The sequence below is a fragment of the Solanum tuberosum genome, unplaced genomic scaffold (assembly GCF_000226075.1).
Source record: "Solanum tuberosum cultivar DM 1-3 516 R44 unplaced genomic scaffold, SolTub_3.0 scf00099, whole genome shotgun sequence".
In the NCBI taxonomy this organism is placed as follows: Eukaryota; Viridiplantae; Streptophyta; class Magnoliopsida; order Solanales; family Solanaceae; genus Solanum; species Solanum tuberosum.
Genome location: NW_006239023.1, coordinates 1063108 through 1085683, shown reverse-complemented (window position 1 = coordinate 1085683; position 22576 = coordinate 1063108). Strand labels below are relative to the sequence as shown.

General features: G+C 33.3%; 3 protein-coding genes across 3 annotated transcripts; all 3 read right to left on the bottom strand.

Moving 5' to 3' along the window:
• Positions 1 to 3593: 3593 nt before the first annotated feature.
• On the bottom strand, positions 3594 to 6995 carry LOC102600683 (glucan endo-1,3-beta-glucosidase 1). The gene is made up of 4 exons (XM_006348068.2): positions 6530 to 6995; positions 5141 to 6421; positions 4131 to 4158; positions 3594 to 3967 (listed from the first exon to the last, which is right to left on the bottom strand). The coding sequence occupies exons 1-4, from the start codon at positions 6618 to 6620 to the stop codon at positions 3793 to 3795; spliced, it is 1575 nt and encodes a 524-aa protein (XP_006348130.1). The 5' UTR covers positions 6621 to 6995; the 3' UTR covers positions 3594 to 3792.
• A 645-nt stretch (positions 6996 to 7640) lies between these two features.
• On the bottom strand, positions 7641 to 11811 carry LOC102600352 (ataxin-10-like). Its single transcript, XM_006348067.2, has 4 exons — positions 11639 to 11811; positions 10733 to 11363; positions 9644 to 10639; positions 7641 to 7788 (listed from the first exon to the last, which is right to left on the bottom strand). The coding sequence occupies exons 2-3, from the start codon at positions 11358 to 11360 to the stop codon at positions 9762 to 9764; spliced, it is 1506 nt and encodes a 501-aa protein (XP_006348129.1). The 5' UTR covers positions 11361 to 11363; positions 11639 to 11811; the 3' UTR covers positions 7641 to 7788; positions 9644 to 9761.
• Positions 11812 to 13657: 1846 nt separating this feature from the next.
• Positions 13658 to 16767, bottom strand: LOC102600029 (5'-adenylylsulfate reductase 1, chloroplastic). Its single transcript, XM_006348066.2, has 4 exons — positions 16543 to 16767; positions 15991 to 16146; positions 15753 to 15879; positions 13658 to 14994 (listed from the first exon to the last, which is right to left on the bottom strand). The coding sequence occupies exons 1-4, from the start codon at positions 16616 to 16618 to the stop codon at positions 13971 to 13973; spliced, it is 1383 nt and encodes a 460-aa protein (XP_006348128.1). The 5' UTR covers positions 16619 to 16767; the 3' UTR covers positions 13658 to 13970.
• Positions 16768 to 22576: the final 5809 nt, after the last annotated feature.

Below are 22576 nucleotides of genomic sequence, written 5' to 3'. Positions count from 1 at the left end.
TTTGGCATCACAATACCGCAAGTTTAATCAAGCATTAATTGTAACCCACATGCATGCTCAATTGTTAATTCAAAATTAAAATGGATCATGCTCTAAGTTCTTATGTTCATTTTTTGTAGTACATGATACGTTCGTTTGACAAATTAAAATATTCCTATATTTATTTGATGTTAACAACCAAGAATTGGTTGGAACATGTTGCCAATCATTTAAGAGGCCGTGACGGTGAGATCTAATGCTTCATTTTCGATTTGTTTAAGTACGTAAATCTTGGACAATTAATAAACAAATAATTATACCTATGCACAATAGAGTTAATTTAGTCAAACTCTCTACAAACTAAGTATTTATTTTGAAGTAGAATATGCTTTTGGCTCAATTTTATCCCAATTTTAGCGATTCATCCCTAAAGAAAGTATCACCCTAGAATTGCGCTCTCCAAGCGTGCTTAGTTCCTCCCACCCTCCACCCTATCGAGAAATAGAACCGATTACCCTAGTCCTAATACCCCTATCAAATGATGATTCAGTATAGATTTTATATCTTGAAACCAAACTAATCTTGCATTGAATCTCCTGATAAAAATCCCGAGTCCATTGTGTTAAAGAATGACAAAAGTCCCACATCGGTGATTAATGAGATGGGTGAACTCCTTATAAGGTTTGGGCAATCCTCCTCCCTTTGAGCTAACTTTTGGGGTGTGAGTTAGGCCTAAGACCTAATTTAACATGGTATCAGAGCAGGGTCCGTCTCACCCGATGTTGGGGCCCCCAAAATCAAAAATTGTCCACGCACCAGATGCTCACCCTATCGAGAAATAGAACCGATTACCCTAGTCCTAATACCCCTATCAAATGATGATTCAGTATAGATTTTATATCTTGAAACCAAACTAATCTTGCATTGAATCTCCTGATAAAAATCCCGAGTCCATTGTGTTAAAGAATGACAAAAGTCCCACATCGGTGATTAATGAGATGGGTGAACTCCTTATAAGGTTTGGGCAATCCTCCTCCCTTTGAGCTAGCTTTTGGGGTGTGAGTTAGACCTAAGACCTAATTTAACAACAAACTGAAATTAGGACAGGATAAACTTGAGAATCGAAGAATATATATAAACTATCGGAGAATAATGTTCCATACTAGAGTATTTTTTATTTATTTTTTTACAAAGGGGGTAGTCATTGTTGTGAGCCAAAAGGATGATGATGTGGTCAAACTCTGGCATGTATCGTAGTTATTAAGGCCAGCTGTTACAATCCCAATTGGGTTCAGCCAAAATAGTGACAAAAGAAGAAAATTGCCGACAACAGGTATAGCCTTGTCTTTTTGGCACAAATTATTTATCCATCAAAATCTACAAAGTTATTAAAGTCAGACCAATTTGTAATTTACCTGAAAACTCAATGGGTGTTCAGGCGTCAATCACTGATTCAGCTCAGAACTTAGATTTGTATTCAACTTATATAATCAATATACATTATATTTGTTATTTAACTTATATTTACATTAGTCATTACTTTAGGGCCATAAATTGACTATTGTCACACTAGTGCTCAACCTATTGCACTCTATTCCTTTATTTGGACCAAGTACACACTTATGCTCGACAAACATGAAATTTTCAACAGTTGAATGATGAAACAGTACAAGAAAAGAAAATAAAAACTTATAGATTAATAAATATCTCAAAATATAAGGTCAAATTGCTAATGCATTTGCCGTATTACAAACTATTCAACATCAAGATGGCTAGTGGCAACAATCAATGGTATGTTATTGCTTGATACTTCTCTTCCCGTTATAGAATTTCAGGGACAGCTCGATGCACGAAATATTAGGGATTCATGTTGGATATATGATAGTGTTGTGGTCCAAAGGGTGTGATATATAACAATCTACCCTGACACAAGCATTAGTAATTAATTCAACACACTTGGGACCCATGACTTATAGGTCACACAAAGACAACTTTATTGTTGTTTCAAAGCTCCCTCATGTAGAATTTCTTTAAGGGATGAAGCTAAATGATTCTTATCCGTATCCTGCTTGAACGTAACATTCATTCTTAAATGAATCTTGATCTATGTTAAGGTTACCATGAATACCAAATTGAGGCACAAATGACCTAAAAAAATGTTGAGGTGTAACTTGAATTAATTACTTAACATGGATGTCACAGTTTTAAAATCATAAAGTTGGGGCACAAATAATCCTCATGTGCATAATGCAGAAACTTGGCTGATTGAAAATGTTGTTCATATTGGTTGTTTTTCATACTCCTTGGACTTAATATAGTGTTTAACGTTCTGTGATTGGGCTGATAGTGAAGTTTGTACTCTGATGAACAAAACAATACATGTGTCCTTCATTACCTAACACATCAAGTAAGATAATTCATGTATCACAAAATAAAACCATATTATTCTTGATGGACGTGGCAAGTATCCCGTATAATTAGTTGAGGTGCACGAAAGCAGGTTCGGACACCATGGTCATAAAGAAAAACCATATTATTCTTGAACAGATTTTAAATATCTTTGCTTTGGATTGATCCAAAAATGACTTTTTTCTCAAAACAATTATGAGTCAATCGAGCATTTGCTTTTGATCCATTGCTATATGGAGAAATAACAACAGCCACAGTAAAAAAATCACAAGGAGTAACTATGATTCTTTCTTTATTTTTTTTCTTCATTTTAAGTGACTATATATATCAAGGGTACTCACCAAAAGCACCCCACCTACATTCCACAAATGGGCTACAACCTAAGCAGGTTTGACAATTTAATGAATTGAAAGGCAACCCAACAAGAACAAATATTTAACAAAATGCCAATATACAATAAATCCAAATCAATAGTCTATAAGTTTGTAATTGAGACTTGAGAGTGACCCCCAAACTATAATTATGAGGCAGCCTCACTACCAATATGTGGGGTCATCCATTATCTTTCCCCTATCACAAATTCAGTTATGAATTAAAAGAAGGAAACTTAACAATACATACAATTCATTCCGAATTATTTACCAATATGATCGAAATATATAAAACCTAGATTCTAATTATATAGATTATGCTTAATCATACAAAATTTATACATTTGATGGCTATTTGTAAACTAGATCACCTAAACACAATGAACCGTAATTATTCATGAAAGAAACCATATACTTGGATGATTCATGGAAAAAGTTCCCCACAAAAAAGAACACATAAATAAATAAATAAATAAATAAATAAAGAGCTACTAGTGGTCCTATTTAGTTCCAGAACTAAAGTAGGTGCATTATACTAAAAAACTATTCTACTTTTAAGCCAAAAGAATATCTATTTTCTGTTTTGGCTTCCAAGAAACAAAAGAGAGCCAGAGGACTGCTTCTTTTTCTTTCTTTTTTTAAGAAATAAAATAAAACACGTTCTTTTGTTGCTTTAATTCTTTTTAAAATTTATCTAGATCCATTTTTCCAATTTTTTGATAGTTTTATATCAAATAAAGATATTTAATTGATAGACCAAACTAAGGCAAATCAAGATTTCCACTTCTTCTCCAGCTTTAAACTTTGGGATTACAACTTACAAGGAGAAAGAGCTTCCAAGAATCTCATTAGATACAACTTTTTTTACAAAAAGGTCCATCAAAGAATCCCCTAACATGTGAATTGTGATCCTCCCAAAAAAATATTCATCCACACAATAAGCACTCCTCTGCAAAACATCACTGTCCTCTCCACAATGAACTTGTACTACTTTTTTATTAAACAAATAAAAAGATTTCAGCTAAACAACTAATTAACTTAATTGTACCTGAATCAATGAATAATAAAACAAGCACAAGGTAACACCAAATAAAACATGCACATTTTTGTCAAATTTACTTGTCTGTGCTCCAAGAAACCTTATTGTGTTTGCTCCACTTGCTTGTGTCGCGTTCGCTACCTCGCTTGTTTTATTGCTTACTTTCTTACTGCATTTTTAGTAGTTTATCGATTGTAAGTATACGTTCTAACCCAAGATAATCATCAAAAGAAATAGGGAAACTATGATTTTACAGCTAATTTTAGCATGGGGAAATGAAAAGGACAAGGACAAATGGTATGGGGGAAAAAAGGACAAAAATTTATGCTCACCTTCCTGGAAATATACAACTCCCGTGACCTGCATATATTCCCCACAAAAGGAAAGACATAAGTTCAGAGCTTCAACTAAATAATTTAGAATAGACTTCACTAGAAAAAAAGGAAACAAGTGGAGCCCTATACTTGCTAGCTAAACATATATATATATATATATATAAACAACATGATGTAAGTACTCTATTCTGGTTAAGTCAAACTCCACAAAACAACATATGCATTCTTGTGGTTCCATTCTATTGATAATATGTTAGTACTTTTTTCTAATAACGGTGCTGTCTGGTCGAACTTATATGCACATCGACTATTCTACCAGATATGTCATCTCCCACACAACACATATACCAAGGCCTAACCAAATTAAAAGAAATCATTTGTATTCGCGGAGATTTGAACTCTGGTTTCTTATGGTTTTCACCTATGGGTGCAAGTTTGTTATTTTATAAAAATTGAATATCAAGTACATCTCTATTTGTGTGGCCCTTAAAATGGAACATAAACTATATAAAAACTGAAATCCTATTTTAAATTTTAGTTCCACCATCCAAGTTTAAATCTTCCATATCCAAGTGGGCACTAAAGTTCCATTGTGGGTCTGGAAACCACTAGCTCATGAATTATTTTGCAGAATGCGACATTTGTGATTACAGTTGTCAGTGTATCATTGAATCAACTTAAGAAGGCCATCAAACATTCTTTATGGTTCACAAATTATTTTTGAATTGGATTGTGTTTTTTTTTTCTTTTTCAAATGGGATGGTTCAAAGATATTTTACATTAAAATGTTGAACATGACATAGTTTGGGACAAAATGCTTAAGTCACCTAAGAAAGAATTATCTTTTGTGTCATCCATTTCAGCTCTCTCATTATTACAAACTAAAGTGTAGCTCATAAATGCACAACTAGAACTTCAAAACTTCAACTTAATGCATTGAACTAATATTTTTTTGAAATAGAAAGAAAACTAAATATAGAGAGAAACTAAGATTATGATAGACTTACTTGGATCAGTTGTGGTGATCATGGCCACTCCCTTGAAGTCACAAGAACTAGGAGATCCCCCTTCCTTCTGATAATAGCTATCAAATGCATATGAAGCATGGTTCTTCACATCATTAGGCTGATAACAACTCTCCCCTGGCTGAATTTCGGAGCAATTTGCCCTCCCCGGTCCACAAGCCCAATCTAAAGCTGTCTGCATTGTCCTCTTATCAACCCCATCCATTGCTATGCAATATGTTTGGTTAGTGGTGTCATTAGCCAAGAATGTACCACTTCCAGACACATGAAGCAAGTAAACAGGCGTTGAATTCCCATAGAATAGCCCCCAATTCGCCTCGGACAATGGGGGTGACCTCAAATCCTCATTGAATAACTCATATATGTACACACTAGAAGTAAGTTCCGGATGCAATGGTGTACCACTACGATCAATTATATGCTTAATTAAATTGGAGTTATAAGTATCAGCATTGTCAATTGTAGCATAAGGCTCTTTAGAATCCCCCTTTGAAGGCCATCCTGACTCAGTAACAAGAACTACCACATCTGTAGTATTGAGATTTTTCATGGAAAAATAGACAGAATCAATCATTGCATCAAGCACATTGGTGTAATGAAGCAAAGTATTAGGATCCACCATCTCTTTAGAAGGTGTCAAGGGCTTGAAAAGAGAGTTGTCTATAGGGACAACCCCTTTATTCTGCATAAACACATAATAAGGGTACAAATTCATCATCAGAGGTGACTGTGTCCTCGAACAAAACTGCAATAACTTAGAAAGGACAGAGCTCATGGACTGATTGAAAAAAGCTTGGGAAGGTGGAAAAGGGTCAAGAATAATGGAAGCAGCATTTGGGGTTGAAATTTTGATTTGGTTATGCAAATTTGCAGCCACTAAAGCACTATAAAGTGACTCAATTGCTGGCATAAGCAAAGGAGCTGAACTTGGCACAGTGGTCAAGATTTCATCCCCAACTGCTATTGCAGTGATAAGAGTTTCAGGGTAATAAGCTGCCACATTGCGCCCAATCCAGGCAGCTGCAGTAGTATTAGAGGACCCAATAGCAAGAATTTGGTTGTTAGGCACACTAATAATCACTCTGATTTTGGTCTTAGATAATGCTTTGAGTATATCAGGGTCAGCATCATAAAGCCTTATATGAGTTATCTTCTGTAATTGCAAAAAAGCAACCAAGTCTGCAGGTGAAAGCAAATTGGAAACATCTGTACCTATGTTCACTCCCACATATGGCTCATCTTTGTTTTGCTGCACTTTTATCTCTGCAACAAATTCAAGAACCATATTCATAAGAAGAAAAAAAAGAACACAACCAAGAAACCCCACAAAAAAAACATGTTTTTTTTTCAAGATTGGTTCATAAATGTTACCTGGCACAAAATTTGAACTTGATGTGGAGAAGAAGCAGCAACAGAAGAGAAGAAACAAGAAGAAAGGAGGGAACTTTTTAGTATTTGCCATTAAAGAGAAGCTTGAGGTTTTCTTGTATCATCTTCTGTTTCAGGTTCAGGTAGGGATTGCATTATCTTGGGAATTTTTTTTGCTGTTTACTAATAAGAGGGGCAATTGACAACAGGGATTTTTGACTTGCAAGATCTAAATTTGGAGTAAGCTATAAGAAAAAAAAAACATATTAATAATTCTTGCAAGTAAAATGGACTTTAAGGTAGCTTTTGGTGCATTATTTTTACTGCAATGCATCAATAATGTTGGATTTTATGTTCCTGTGGGGTAAGAATGACAATAATGACCTTGTGAACCGACAAGAAAATTGGAACAGTGACAAGTTTCTGCAATTTTTGAAGCACTTTCTTTGTTTCTATAATGGGTTTGGTACAAAGTTGGAACAGTATAACGGGTCGTTTGGTTGAAATCTTAGAAAAAATTATTTCAGCAAAAAATGTATAAACATAAAAAGAATTAAAAAAAAAAAAGTTCTCACATAGTAAAAGCTGTGTTTAGTAGGTTTGTATAAATGAATTTCGCGCATAACTATTGAAGCATTTAAAATGTCAATTGTGTATTGATTATTCACCACATACTCCATAATTTGTATATCAGTATTCCTGACATAATAATTCCTTCATTATTGCTTACTGTATGATCATATTTTGATTAAATCCTTACACAATAATAAACCAAACAACCCTTATTTAATGTGTGAAATAATAGAAAGTTTTGTGAAGATTAAAGATAGTAAAATAAAGACAAGATTTTTACTGAACACTAGGCTACTTGTTGGAATTCTTTGGGATGCTTCTCAAATTCCAGGCTGGCTATCAGAGACCTGACTTTGCACTTGTGTAATGACTGAAGTGACCCCATCAAAGTTTCTTCAGAGAAAGGTGAAAAAAAGTAAAAAAAGGTGGAAAATAAAAACATGTGGAGGAGAGGCATTGGTTGGCTGACACAAAAAAGAACCCTAAGACAAATACACAACAGCTTTTCTATTAAAGCTATTTCACAAATAAAATACAGTGACCTTTATTTATAGCACTTGAGTTTTCAATTTTTCAAAGAGAAGAAATAATATGTTTGTAAATTGTAATGTACTCTGAGCCTCCATGACTTCAACACTGTCTTCATTCCTTGGTATCAAATCCATCTGCTTTATTGTTTGTAATGTACTCTGCCAACAAAATTAAGGTAATTAGTTAATGATTAACACAATCTATCAAATCATAAGAAGTGAAGTTTAATAGTATTTGGGCTAATCCTTATGCATACTTGTTTCTAAGATCACCTATATACATGATCACCACTGATTCTCCATAAAGAGATATACATCCCCTTTGAGGCAAAAAAAACAAAGGAAAAGAGAGCAACACAATAAAACAAGTAACATATGTCCATCCAGAAACAGACAAGAAGTAAAATCACGAGTTTCGTGCTTTCTAGTATCAAAAAGAATGTGGAGATCAACAAAAGAGAGATTCCCACAGCATAGGTAATGTTAGGTCTAGTGATAGTACGATATCTAAGTTTTCCCACAAGCTCTGATCCTTGCATCATCCAAGGGTTCTTTTCTCTTTTCTTCAAGCTTATGATTTTCTTCTATTGGGCTAATTGCGGCCTTGCAACCCAACATCCATGTTCTCTTCTAACCAAGGACATAATTGGAGAGATGGCTCTACTTCTTATCTTGAAATACAGGCAGGAAAAAGTTCAAGTATACGGCCTCTTAAGTTGCATGATCTTATCACAACCAGATTACAAGAGAAGATTTCTTATTCTCTCAGAACTATGTGGTTCCAAGTACATAGCTGAGAATCAAGCTCAAGCTTTGCTCAAGTGAATTTCATGAGTTCAGCCTAGAGTCAAGTTCATAATGAATTGACCAAAACAGGACAAAAGAAAGCTAGGATGCTTTTGAAGACATTTAAGGTCATGTGGATAAAAAGTCTTTAGAATCCTAATGCACAATTAAAAACAGTGGAGCAACAGAATTTTATAATTACAGCTATAAAAAAAAGTTCCAATACATTTGCGGCAAAGCTATCTAGAGAAATTGTCCTTTAATTTGGGTCAAGCAAGCACTGCCAGTAGACACTCTTTTAAGACATTCTAAACTAATCAGCTGTATGTAGGAGAATCCCATTTTTGATAATTAATATGATGTACAGTTGTTCATCCAATTAAGAGTCATACTATTCTTGTAGTAAGAAGTCTTGTGACTGTCAAGCTATGGCTCATCTCTTCAAGTCACCTTTGCTAAACCTATGTCAATTGCCATCAATTCTATGAAAGTAATAGTTGTGTGCTTGTTGACAGGTGTAAAAGGCAGGAAGTGTACTTCTTGAGTCCCACCTCTAGCCTAGAGAGCACAAATAAATATAAGAACTCAGGTATTAGTAAGTCGATGCACTTCTCTGAACATGAAAGTTGCTAATGATTCCTAACAGAAATGACAGGATGAAATAGCCTCTAGCATTGAATATGCATGAATAAGTGAAAGTAGGATCCACAAGCAAAAATTAGGAAACATTGAAGAAATGCAGTTGAGAATATGCATGAATAAGTGAAAGTAGGATCCACAAGCAAAAATTAGGAAACATTGAAGAAATGCAGTTAACTGGTAATACAACATTATTTTACAATTATACAGCGCCAGAGGTGGACGTATCCATAAAGAAGCAGAATATAGCCACTTCAATAAACATTTAACTAAAACAAAACTTCTATCAGAAATTTTTAGCAACCCATGATATCTTTCATCAAATCTAACTCATTCTACCACTAAAACACTACACCAATCACTAAATCTCAACTATGTTCACTTTTGAGCCCATTGTAATGGAAGTTCCAGAAAATTAGTTACTAATACTCAATGGCATATGGGTAGATTTTATACATAAGGAATTCGAACTGTACAAGTCTAATAATATTAAGTTTTACCACTAATTATACAAACTGAAACCTGTCAACCTAGGAGGTAAAATACAAGTTATTACTAAAATTGTAGTAAGATGAAGTTTGTGTGTTACCTCTTATGGACATTCCGGAACATGTGAATCAATCTTAAGCAAACCAAGAAACAAGTCTCCTGAACAATCAGTTTGTCAACTCCAGAAGTTGCAACTTTTACTTTCATCTCTTGACATATCATGAAGAATTCACAAGCTTTGTGTGACGAGTTACGGGATCAACTTCTACTCGAAGCCCAAGTCTAACAAGTTCTGGAACATCTACAGTTCCTTGAAGCTCCAAATCGGTAATAGCCCCTTGGTTTTCTGCATTCCCTTCCAATAGGTTTCGCACACACCAGATTCCCCACTCCCTTAAGAAAGGATTATCTTCATCTATAACACACTGTTGTAGCAGTAAAAGGATCCCATTTTTATCCCTAATCTCATCTTGGACATGCCTTCTCCTATAAGCACAATTTCCAAGGATGGCAACGATATCTCTCCGGAAACCTTGGTATGGACAACACCTAAATGAAGAAGATATTGTCCCCTCCTTGATCTGATCCTGCTTCATTGCTTTCCTAATTGTCGTTGGAGGTTCAAGATCCCGAAGCAAGTTCAAAAGAAATTCAATAAGCCCAGAGGAAACAAGTACGTCCACGACATCCTTTGAACTTTCTTCCTTAGAGCTTGTCATGTGATCAGAAGCGCAAATATCTCTCAAGATGGTGAGAGAGTATCCTAGAACATCAATAGGAGCAGACCCAACTGGAAGATCACTTTTCCCTCTTATTGAAAAATCAGCAACCCCAGAAGCACTCTTCAATATCCCAAAGATACTTCGAGCAAAATCATGAGAAACAACAATATGCTCTACTCGCTCATTCAAGATTTCTGAAAGTGTACTCAACAGATAAGACTGCTCAATAACAAATTGATCAACTACATGTGTAACAACACCATTGTTCTCAACGGAAGGATATGAATGTAATTTGAAGAAAATTGATGAGATGTAGGAGCCCTCAATGCAAAGTTTTGAGAGTAACAATTTTAACCAAACTTCTTTAAGACCAACTGCAAAAGAGTATGAACGCATAAGCTTACCATAATAATCAAATAACAAAAGTTTTGAATATATCAGAAGTTACAAAATTCACCGGTCTTTACCGGCTGATGCAGTACGCAAAATTTCTATCAGAATGGGCAACCCTTTCTCCGAACATAAATCTGTAAGCAGTCCATCCGTACCATCACAGCAAGTGTAAATAACCATACATAAAGGATCACATATTTCCTGGTTTCTAACTCTAGCAATCTTCAAGAACTTATGAGGAAACAATTGGTACCACACATCACATTGACGTTCTCCTCCACCCACTGAGTAGTTTCCTAGAAGTTGCAGCCCAACTCGAATAATCATACAATCAGGATCAGGAGTAAGTCCTACCGACATAATAACATCCACGACAATTTCAACTCCTCTTTGTTGAAGAAACTCATTCTGATTTATTATCTCCCCAGCACACAGATTTCTAAGTACCTTAAGAGACAATAAAAGGAGGTAACGGTAAGAGATAGATGACAGAGACTGGCAGAGATGGAGGACAGTGGTGACAACATTCTTGGACGACAGATCTAACCGTCCACCCTCCTCCTTGGCAAGTTCTATCAGCTTCTCGAGTGCCGTTTCTAAAGAAGATGAGTTTGACACAAGTAATAATTCTTTGGCAACATTTTCCGGGATTGTAAGCTCTGCTACAATTTGATCATCCACAGTAACAACTTTATCATCCATTATCTAACAAGGAATGCAGAAAAAATGATCAAATTAATGAGAAGGATCAGTTCGCTAAAACAACTTTTAATTGCACTTGAAAAAGTGATGGAGAAGTGACTATTGAACATCACAATGAGTTTAATACTAACAAAGCTTATCTAACTGAAAGATAAACCTATTTAGATGATAATATATTCTAAAGTATAAATACAACATATGAACATAAACTAAATCTAGAGATAAAAGAGCTTAAAAATGAGAGGAAAGTAAATTTGAACGGAACTATTAAGTCTTACCTAAGGAGGAAGAAAATTGAAGCAGACGACACCAAAAAGAAAGAGAGAAAGGAGAAGGAAAATAACTGGAAAATTTGGCGAACACTACTCTGCAATGGGATGCCTAGGGTTCTATTGTTTTGAGCTAAGCTCTATTAAGATTTTTGGGGTATTAATTTCAAAACCTTCATTTTATAGTCTCTTTTTTAACACCATAAATTGGGGGTCGGGTGGGGAACATGGGAGGTGAATCAACTAATACTCATCGATGTTTTGTGTTTTTTTTTTAAAAAAAAGGGAAAAGGATTAAAAAAAAATACCATTAAACTAAGTGAAAAGGACAAAAATATCATTCCTTTATAGTTTGGCTCAAATATGTCTTTACCGTTAATACTTTGGTTCAAAAATGCCCTTAAACTATGTGAAAAGAACAAAAATACCCTCCGTTTGTAGTTTGTTCCAAAAATGTTCTTGATATCAATACTTTGGTTCAAAAATGCCCTTATTGTTATTTAATGAGTCAAAAATGCTCATTTTTCAAATAAATATATTATTTATTTTCTTTTGGGATAAGGATCTGAAAAATACCCCAACTTTGGTCGAATTCGCTGTTGCGATACTAAACTTTCATGAGGACCTATTACCTCCCTAGACTATTTAATACCGTATTTTAAACATATATATTTGCCCACGTGGACATAAAAAATAATGCAAAATTATAAATAGTAATGTGTCCACGTGGACACATTACTATTTATAATTTTGCATTATTTTTTATGTCCACGTGGGCAAATATATATGTTTAAAATACGGTATTAAATAGTCTAGGGAGGTAATAGGTCCTCATGAAAGTTTAGTATCGCAACAGCAAATTCGACCAAAGTTGAGATATTTTTCAGACTTTTATCCCTTTTCTTTTTAACACATTCTTTTTCTAATGATTTTTTTTAAAATAAGCAAATGTTTATCTTACTTCAGTTCAGAAAAAAAATGAAAATATTTCTTATTTTATTATCATTAATTTTTATCGTTATATAAATATAAACTAATGATGGATATACTATGATCTTATATAAATATGGCATATATTGTATGTCGAAAGGATACATGAAGTTATTCTATTTTAATTGATAAAATGAGTTTAAGAAGAAAAAAAGTATTTCCTACATTTTTATTTGTTGAAGTGATTTTACAAGAGTGTTCTTTAATAATATTTTAGGAAGAAGATGTGTTTAAAAAGAAATATATATATACATTTCTGGACCAAAATATTGATTGCAAGAGCATTTTTGAACCAAAGTATTGACGGTAAAGACATGTTTGAGTCAAACTATAAACGGAGGACATTTTTGTTCCTTTCACTTAGTTCAAGGACATTTTTTACCTTTTCCCCAAGAATACAATAAGTTATTTTTAATTATAAAAAGATGATATATTTTTTTAATTATAAAAAAGTATCACATAAATTGAGACCGAAATGAAATGAAGACATATTAGGAAATACCACCTTATTCCTTGAACTCATTTTCGGTATTGGTGTCTTAATTTTCTAATGAAACTTTCTCTGTATTTGAACCATGCACAATTTTATATTTACATAAATTCTTTTCATGTTTCGAATTAAATATGCAAAGATTTATTATATTAAAGAAGCAACTATATCAGTTATTTTTTATCATCAAAATTTTGTTGGTTTTCTTTTTCAAGTATTGAAGTACCATATTAGAGGGTAAAGTGCTTTCTCCCGACAAAAATAAGGCTCGAATTCTATATTTATGATGAAATACTCATCACGTTACCACAATCGTTATTGGTGTGGTTGAATTTTGCATTTATCTGATAGGTTTTCAATTTGGTGTTCTTGATTGTGAACCTTTGTTGTTCCTTTTCCTTTGCTAATTTTAACCACGACAAAAGCCAATCATTTCTCATAATAAACATAGCGTGAATGAACTCGGATAAATACAGCCGAGAATTCTCTATTAAAAGTTAGAGAGAGTTGTTCTTAATTATAGAGACATAAGAGAATTAGAAGAAGAATGAGAGAAAGTAAACACTTTTGCTTCAACCAACAAAATTGAGCCCTCAGACATATATACTTCTCTACTTGAGAATAATGGGAAAGTAAAAAACTTATTTGTCTTAAGTAGGACCTAAGGAAAATAAAATGAAGAGGAGGAGAAGGGAGAGCAACCATGTACCAAAAACACTATACAAGAAGAAACTTAGTAAGCACAAAGAGGAAGGTGCACTTTGCCACCATTCTTCACTATATTCTACAACTCCCCCATATCTCCCTCTTGTATTACTTCTTTGTCAAAACAATGGTGATTGATCAAACACCATTTGCTTTTCATCTGAGAGCATTCACAAAAGCCAGCAAGGAGTCTACATCCCTCTTCTCTGAAGGATACTTAATGGCCTTTGAAGAGTGCTTTGGGAAGAAGAGTATTGTAGGGAAGCTGCCAAGCTGCAATTCTTGTTGTGCAAATGCTTTCTGGTCACCATCTGCCCTAAATTTCCCCACTTTCACACCAGAACCAGCCAACTTCTCAGCCAATTCAACATAGGATCCTTCCATTGCCTGGCAAAATTGGCACCAAGGTGCATAAAGAACAACGAGCCAAGGCTCTCTTCGGTCTTCCAATTTTAGTAGGTTCTCTACTCCAGGCTTACTCAAAGTAACAATATCCTTGGTATCAAAAATATCAGCAATGGTAGCAGTACCATTTGTTTGGACAGCGCCATCTACACTTTCATCCTTGATGTTGCCCTTGTGCAAGCCACACTCCTTGGCCTTGGCATCTTCCCACCACCATCTTCCCTCTCTCTCGTGTTGCCCTGGTAGGACTGGCCTTGTGCAAGGTTCGCATCCAATGGATACATATCCTTGTGAATGCAATGAGTTTACAGGCACATTCATGGCACGCAGGAAGTTCCAAATATCTTTTCCGTCCACATTAGCCACGGGGTTCCATTTCACCAAGCTACCAGCACCGCCATCCAACCCCTCAAAAGAAGGGTCCACCTGAACAATGGGGATTTCTGATCGAGTTCCAGGGGACTGATCTTTACGTTGGCCTGTGATCCAGGCGCGTAAGCCCTTTAGAGCTCTCCTCAAAGGCCTAACCTTCCTTACACGGCAACACTCTTGGTGGCCATCCTCATAGAAAGAGAAAAGCCCTTTGGTCCTAACCAAGGCCTGAACTTCAACTGAATCAGGGAACATGTATTCAATGCGAATGCCATAGTGCTTCTCCACCGTGTCAAATAATTGGTATGTCTCCGGGTTCAACCTCCCAGTATCAAGGCTGAATACTCTGTATGGTCGGCCAGTTAAATGTGCATACTCTATCAAAGCAACATCTTCAGCACCACTGCAATATAAGAAAATCATCAAAGAGCTGCATTAGGGACAGAATCACTTTGAAAAATCATCATTCTGCTACGAAATAAAATAGAGCAATAGAGACGGCTCTCAAATGAATCTGATTTTTTGATGGACAAGTAAAATAGCTCACAAATCAGGACGCTGAACTTAAAACAATATGCCTTATTCACCACAGCACCCATAGCAAAATTTCAAACAAAACATAGACTATCAAGTGAAAAAGATAAAATTAGCAAATGCCGCAAAGCAAAACAAGTTCCCCTTGGCATTGATCAAGGAGCAATTTTTGCAAAAGCCCATAAATAGATCAGCAAGGTTCACAACAGTCCACTCTTACTATTTTTCTTTATCGTGTTGTTCACATGTAACATAAAACAAATACTTCCTGACTGGTTCAAATACTAAAACTCATTAGTATTCTAGTCTAGCGTATAAGCATCAAACACTCTTGGGATGTCAATATGGAAATGCTCAATCAAACATATAAGAACATGAAATTCAAGAAATAGAAATAAGTATCACAAGTATAGGTTTAATGGTTTAGATGACTAAACATTTTTGTGTCCCCAAATCACGAAACTATTCATCCCTAAACACCTTACGCTTCCCTAGTTAGAAGAAGCATCTGATTGTTTTTCAACATTTATTGTGCACATCATAGAAAACATCATCCACACAATACAACCTAAATCCTTATGAACAGAAACTAGGCTCACACTGAAGCAAGATTAAAAAAAACTGTACCTGAAAGCAATAGCAATGTCATCCCCAAATTTCTCTAGTGCTTTGTCCATAACCTCAAGAGGGGAAGCATTTTGAAGCTCCTTAGCCAATTTCTCAAAGTCCTCTGCCTCAACATTCTCTCCTACCTCTGCAAATTCACCAAAAAAGCAAACACACACAGCCCAAGAGTCATTTACCATCCTTCAACATCATCAAAAAACGAACACATGCAAAGACATATATTGAAAATTTCATGTACCAGGAGCCACGATGGTAGCTGCTGACGGAACTATTGAATCATTCCTCTTAGGTTCAGCATTCAATGGCTTCACTGCCGAACGCCTCCAAGAATTCAAAACAGTCGACGACAATAGTTGAGGCCTTTCCAATGGCTGAAAGGTACCCAATTGGGATACTGCAAACACCAAACAGAATGCACAAATATATAAATAATAAATCCAAAAAAAAATTAAATAGAACCCAAGAATATTTGAACCCAGATGCAAAATTGTCGGAAAATATCAAATTCAACTACATAGGGATAAAAAAATTGAAACTTTAAAGTCTGGAAAAAAAAGGAGCAAAAGATCAATTTTCAACCCAAATATATCACACGCAAGGAAAGAAATTCGAAACTAATCATATACAGCAGAAATCTGAAACAATAACAGAAGAATACACTAACCCAGATGCTAAATTGATAAAAAAAAAAATTAACCCAAAAATCCGTAGACCCCTATGCTAGAATGCTTCAAATTATCACATTATAGGATAAAGATCAAAACTTTAGAAGGAATAAGTAAAAGGGTACCTTTGGGTTGTTCATAAGAAGAAGATGACGACAAAGACCCATGAATTGCAGATGAAGAAGTGAAAGCCAAAGCCATTTCTACAACACAGATAGATTGATTTCACAGACTCAAAGAAAGATTTGTTCCAGCAAAGAAACCGCTAAATTTCTTTGTGAAAAATAGAGGAAGATGGTGATCGGAAGAAGTCCGTGAGTGTGTGTTGAACACAGAGGAAATCATGGTGAGAAGTATTAAAGGGGACCTGAGACAGGGCGTTCTTCTAGGTTCATTGAACCTGGACGTGATTTGGGATTTGAATGAGAGTCTGATGTGGCGTGATTTCATTGGTAAATCGTCAAATTGTACCTCAGCCCTTCGGTCATGTGGCGGGCCGGCGAGAGAAAGTGAGAGGAGGATTCGTGGTGGAGAGAAAATAGTCATTTCACACCAGTCAAAAGTTTCTCTAGATTCTGGTTTAGATTTCTTTTTTATTTAATGTAATAATAATAATTTTATTTTGAGAAATTAAGATTTGTGGCTCCAGTTGTATATTTTGGGAAAGTTTATATCAACACAATCATTTGGTTCAATATCAAGTACTAGTATAAACTTTTTGCTATTTATATGGTATGAAAAATAAGTATATATGCATTACAATATCCATTTTGATAATTGATCCGGAATTAAAAGATCTTTTATTTACCATTATCATGTATACCAAATAGATAGAGAAAAGGTGAAACTTGTATATATATGTAGAGGTGAACAAAATTGAATCGAAAATTAAATTAAATTATAAATACAGTCAACTTTAAAAAAAATTGATTAGTGATTTATTTGACGTGATTTGATATGGAAAATAATCCGATTGTATGTGAGGGATTTGGTTTTTTTGCCTAAATTTTGAATGTTGATGAATAGTGGGCATTGAACATAAAAAAGTGTTCGAAATGAAATAATATTTGGAAAAAAATGAAACAAGGGTATTTGAAATTTTGGGAAATTTTTTCAAAATGTCTATATTTTAGCATTTAATAGGATTTCTTAGCCACACTTTCAATATTTATTAAAAATGTCAATATTTTAATTTGTTATGTATTTGATTTATGTTTTTTTATTTGATTTAATTAAAAGAATACACTTATATAACAACAAAAATGAGAAATTTAGCGGAGAGATTTTTTTTAAAAAAAAGAACATATCACTTAAAATTTTCATAAGTTACAAATTTAAAAATAAACGCATAGCACCAGTCCCTCTTCTTCATCAAATTCTCCAATATCAATTATTAAATTTCCATTGATACTACTCAATTTCTGTTGAAGTGAATTCGATTAAATTCTATTTTCTGTTTGGGAAGAAAATTTTGAAATACAAATCAGTTTAGAATACAACTTTTGTTTAAATCAAAAGTTAAAAATAAAAGTGAATAAATTAATTTGATGAACAATTAAGAAACGACTTTAGAATACAATTTTTGAAATACAAAATCCAGTTTAGAATGCAATTTTTTTTGTTTAAGCAAAAGTTAAATGAAACTATATGAGTACAAATAATTGATATACAACATACAAAATACATTTATTTTGAATACAAATATAGTTGATAATTGAACTTGAACATAACATACAAAATGAATGATTTGAATGCACATGAATACAATACAATATGTTAAAATAAATACAATATTACTGAAAAATACAATTAAAATATAAAGAATACAACATACATATTAGTATGAATACAAATTTAAGTAAGAATATATATCATTTAATTTGCTTATAATTTCATTCAAACAAATGAAATGTTCTGAAAATATAATTGACATATGAAAAATACAACTGACAATATCAATATGAACACAAATTAAATAGTAGTAAGGTTAATAGAAATACAGACCCAAAAGAAAATTTACTAAATAAACGATTTTATATTGTAACACAAAAATACATAAAGACTCAAAATATACAAATCAAAACTAAAAAATAATGATATGAACTTAATAAATACAAACTCAATAAGAATTTATACGATCAAATGATAATTTGATGCATATATACTGATATGAACTTAATAAATACAAACTCAATAAGAAGTTATCCGATCAAATGATAATTTGATGCATATCTTTTGTATAATTCTTTTTCATTTTGAAAATAAGAAAGAAAAAAAAATATATGGACGGAGAGAGGGGAATAAAAATAGTGAATAGAGAGAAAGTGAGGTGGAAGGAGAGTGAAAATTGAGGTTGAAGGGGAGTGAAAATAGGATTTATTTTAGGAGGATAATTATAAACATATAATTTGCTATATATGAGAGAGATAAAAATTAAATTGAAAAAATATGAGAGAGAATATGATGGATACACTTTATTTGCTAAAATATTTACAATATTTTAAATAATTATTTTAAAGTGTAGATATTTTTAATATTTATGTTAGGAATTTTGACTAGTTAGCTAATTTTCCCTTAAAAATTGATGGAAACAACTTTTTCAAACTTGAAATTCATCTTAACAAAAAAATAAAAAATGAACACTATTTTGCTTCTCTTTGTTTTTTAGGTAAAATTACTTAACTACACTCTTTTACTTACCTTAATATCCATTTATCCCTTCTTTTTTAAAAAACATCAAAAATCCTTTAATTCCCTCAATTAATAAAATCTTCAGGATACATAAAGATCTCACTCCTTTTTACAGCCAACACCCACGTTTCCCACTACCTATTTCACTCCTCCATTTTATCCCTAAAATCTCTCCACTTCTTTAGCAGTTACAATTTTCAAATCCATTTTGATTTTCAGAAGGAGTCTATCTCAAGTTTATCGGTTTCTAAGTTTCTAATAGGTAGGAAGGTTTCTTCTCCATTGTTGTCTTCTTCTTGTTTTGTACTGATACATATGGAACAGGGTAAATCGCTTAGTGTTGGTGTTTCTCAAATAAATTCTATTAATGATAATCGTACATATGATTCTGACGATGAAATGTGGGCTGAAAACAGATCTAAGCATTTGCATGACCCATTAGTGATGAAGGACAAGAGTGTTGTCAAGCCAAAAAACAAAGGTTGGAGAAACCCCCAAAAAAAGGTAAAGAAAAGCGGCATCTGTCATTTTCCGACCCACACTTTCTAAGGTATGTGTTTAAACAAATTTTTATATTTATATGAATTTGTTATGTTGTTGGTTGTGTTTGGACAGAAATAGTTTGATACATTCATAATGAAGATACATTACTTCCTAATTCAAGGTTTTCATATTATGTTAGACCATTATGAATTTTGTAATCGGTTAATTTTGTGTTTTGCTAATACATTAAAACCCTAATTTTACATTGATGCATGTGGTTTGTTTGGTCGAATTAAGAGTCATTTAACAATGAAGACACATCTCTCACAATTTCTTATTAGTGTAGTATGTTGTTGATTTTGTGTTTTCATTATACATTAGACTCCTAATTTTCAGCATTGTATTGTAGTGATTCTATTTTTAAATGTATCTCATATTCATATTTTTTCATTGATGTATCTTCAATCATGTTAATTTCTAATACAGTAAAATCATCATTTTTTGTACAGTTTTGAAGGTGTATCAAATTATTTTAGTGCTCCATTAATGTATCTTTCATTGTGTTAGTGTCCTATACAATTTTTTCATGATAATGATTCAAGTATTTTGTTGGTTGGACTGATGTTAAGATATTCATGTATCTTATGCATTGTACGATGTGTTTGATATGATGTCATTATAAAACTATGATGTATATACTGAATTTTCAGATTATCTTCAATGTATCATTCACTCTTGATTACATCATGTGGTTGAAATTAGACAAGTACAATTTTATGTTTTGTTTTTTGAATTTGCAGCGCATGAATTATGTTATCAAAAAAATACCAGCACATCCATTGAGATTTGGAGCAGTGTTCAATTTTGATTTTGCTAATGAAATCAAAAAGTCCATAAATGAGGGAGGTGCTGAAATGTTCAAGAATACAATTTTTGGACCATATTTAAACATTCCAAAATGTAATTTTCAGGGTCAGATTACTAAGTGTCTGCTGTTGTTGGAGGTGCAACATGAGAACAAAGACTTGTTGCATGTTTGACATGCTAACGGGACTGTATTGCAGTTTAGTATCAAGGATTTTGCCATTGTAACTGGCCTTAAATGCAAAGAAAATGTTAAGGATTTTTCATACCCGAAATTCACTACGAGCCGGTTATTACAAAGATATTTCTCTGATGCAACTGCAGGTATAACCAAGAGTCGCTTGATTCAATGTTTTCAAATGGGCAATTGGGAGACCACACAGGACGCCGTCCAGATGGCAATCTTATACTTTGTCCATACATTCATGTTATGTCAACTTGGTGAGACCTCGATACGGATCGAAGAATTTCTAATAGTTGAATATGGCAGGTATGAATTGTATCCTTGGGTCAGATTGCATTCGATAAGCTAATTACATCACTCAGGCAAGAATTCAACCTTAGCAAACAGATGTATCGTTTATTTGGTATGTCGTATGGACTTACGAATGTGCATCTAGTCTAAATTCAGAGTTTGTTGTTAAAGTAACAAGTGGTATTCCCAGGATTTGTAATTTGAGGGTCGTGGCTGTAAAGCCAAAATTTGGAACGTTTATGTCCAACATTTTCTCCGAGGTAACATTCATTTTAGATTTGCAAATAACAGTTTTTCAATAAGCTTTCAATTTTTTGTTGTAAATAACAGTTTTTCTATGATACACACTATCGTCATAACATTCAACATTTGAACGACGAATTCATAATGCATGTTCAAACATTGTACCAACACCAGACGAAGTAGAAGCCCTTGATTTACCTGATATTCAAGATGCTCATACTCCTGGACCCTCCACAACAGCAGTTGATGCAAAGAAAGTTCAAACAAAAGATAGTTCAGGTTTTGAGGATTTCTCAACAAGCCCTCATGGGCATTTGTTTAGGAGATCATCACGTGTATCTGGTACATCATCTCCACCACCACCCAAAAAGAGAAAGAAAATCGATACATCTAAAACAAAGTTGTCGGAACCTAAATCGTCAGATCAGTTAAGGCCGGCAATAAACCAGTCATTCTCAATGCTAGATGAAGCACCTGCCCCGGCTGCTAATGTATCTTTTGTCCATGTCTCTTCACAAGGTCAAAAAGATAAGTCTGTATATCCCGATATTGAAGAACTGAAACAACATATGAAGGATTACGTAAGTAATGATATCAATTTTTTTCAGGTTTATGTATAAATATAAAACTGAATGTTATTTTTTTTTGAATATGTTGACAATAAATTTGAGTATCTTGTGACTTTAATAAAGTCAAACCACACTAAGTAATTCCAGGCATAGGAAGGACGACCAGAAGGGATAGGATATTATTTAGTAGTTATAATATGTCATTCCTATAATTTATATTTTTTTTATGGGTCCCTAACATAATTGAACTCTTATAACTAAAATTTTCAAAAGGATAGCAAAATTGAGTATGAAATAAAAAAGGTGATATTTGGATGAAATTAGTGACGATGTTAAATTTTATGTATAAGGTTCATTTTGACATGAGTCTTACAAGGTTCATTCTGAAATGAGTCTTCTCTTTTAAATATGAACGCGTTGATTTTAAATAAAAATTAATGTTTCTTTTTAATTATTTATTCAATCGTTTTGTTGTTGTATTTTCGTTCTTTTTTTCTATTTTCACTATTTATATGTAAATAAAATTATGTAAATGATGCAGTCAAGTATAATAGTTTTTATATAATTTAGATAATATTGAGGAGAAAATATAGAGACGTGAATAAAAATATAAAAGATTTTTTTTTCTAACTTTCTTTTTATAACAAAAAAAAACACAGTTTAGGGTTGTGTATCGTTCGATTCAATCCAATTTTAAAATTTATCGATTTAACTTATTGGTTATCAATTTGTAGACATGCTAAACCTATAATCAATAAGTCAACCCAATAAATTTCAAAATCGGAACGAACCAAACAATATGCAACCCTAAACTATGTGTTCTTTTTGTTGACA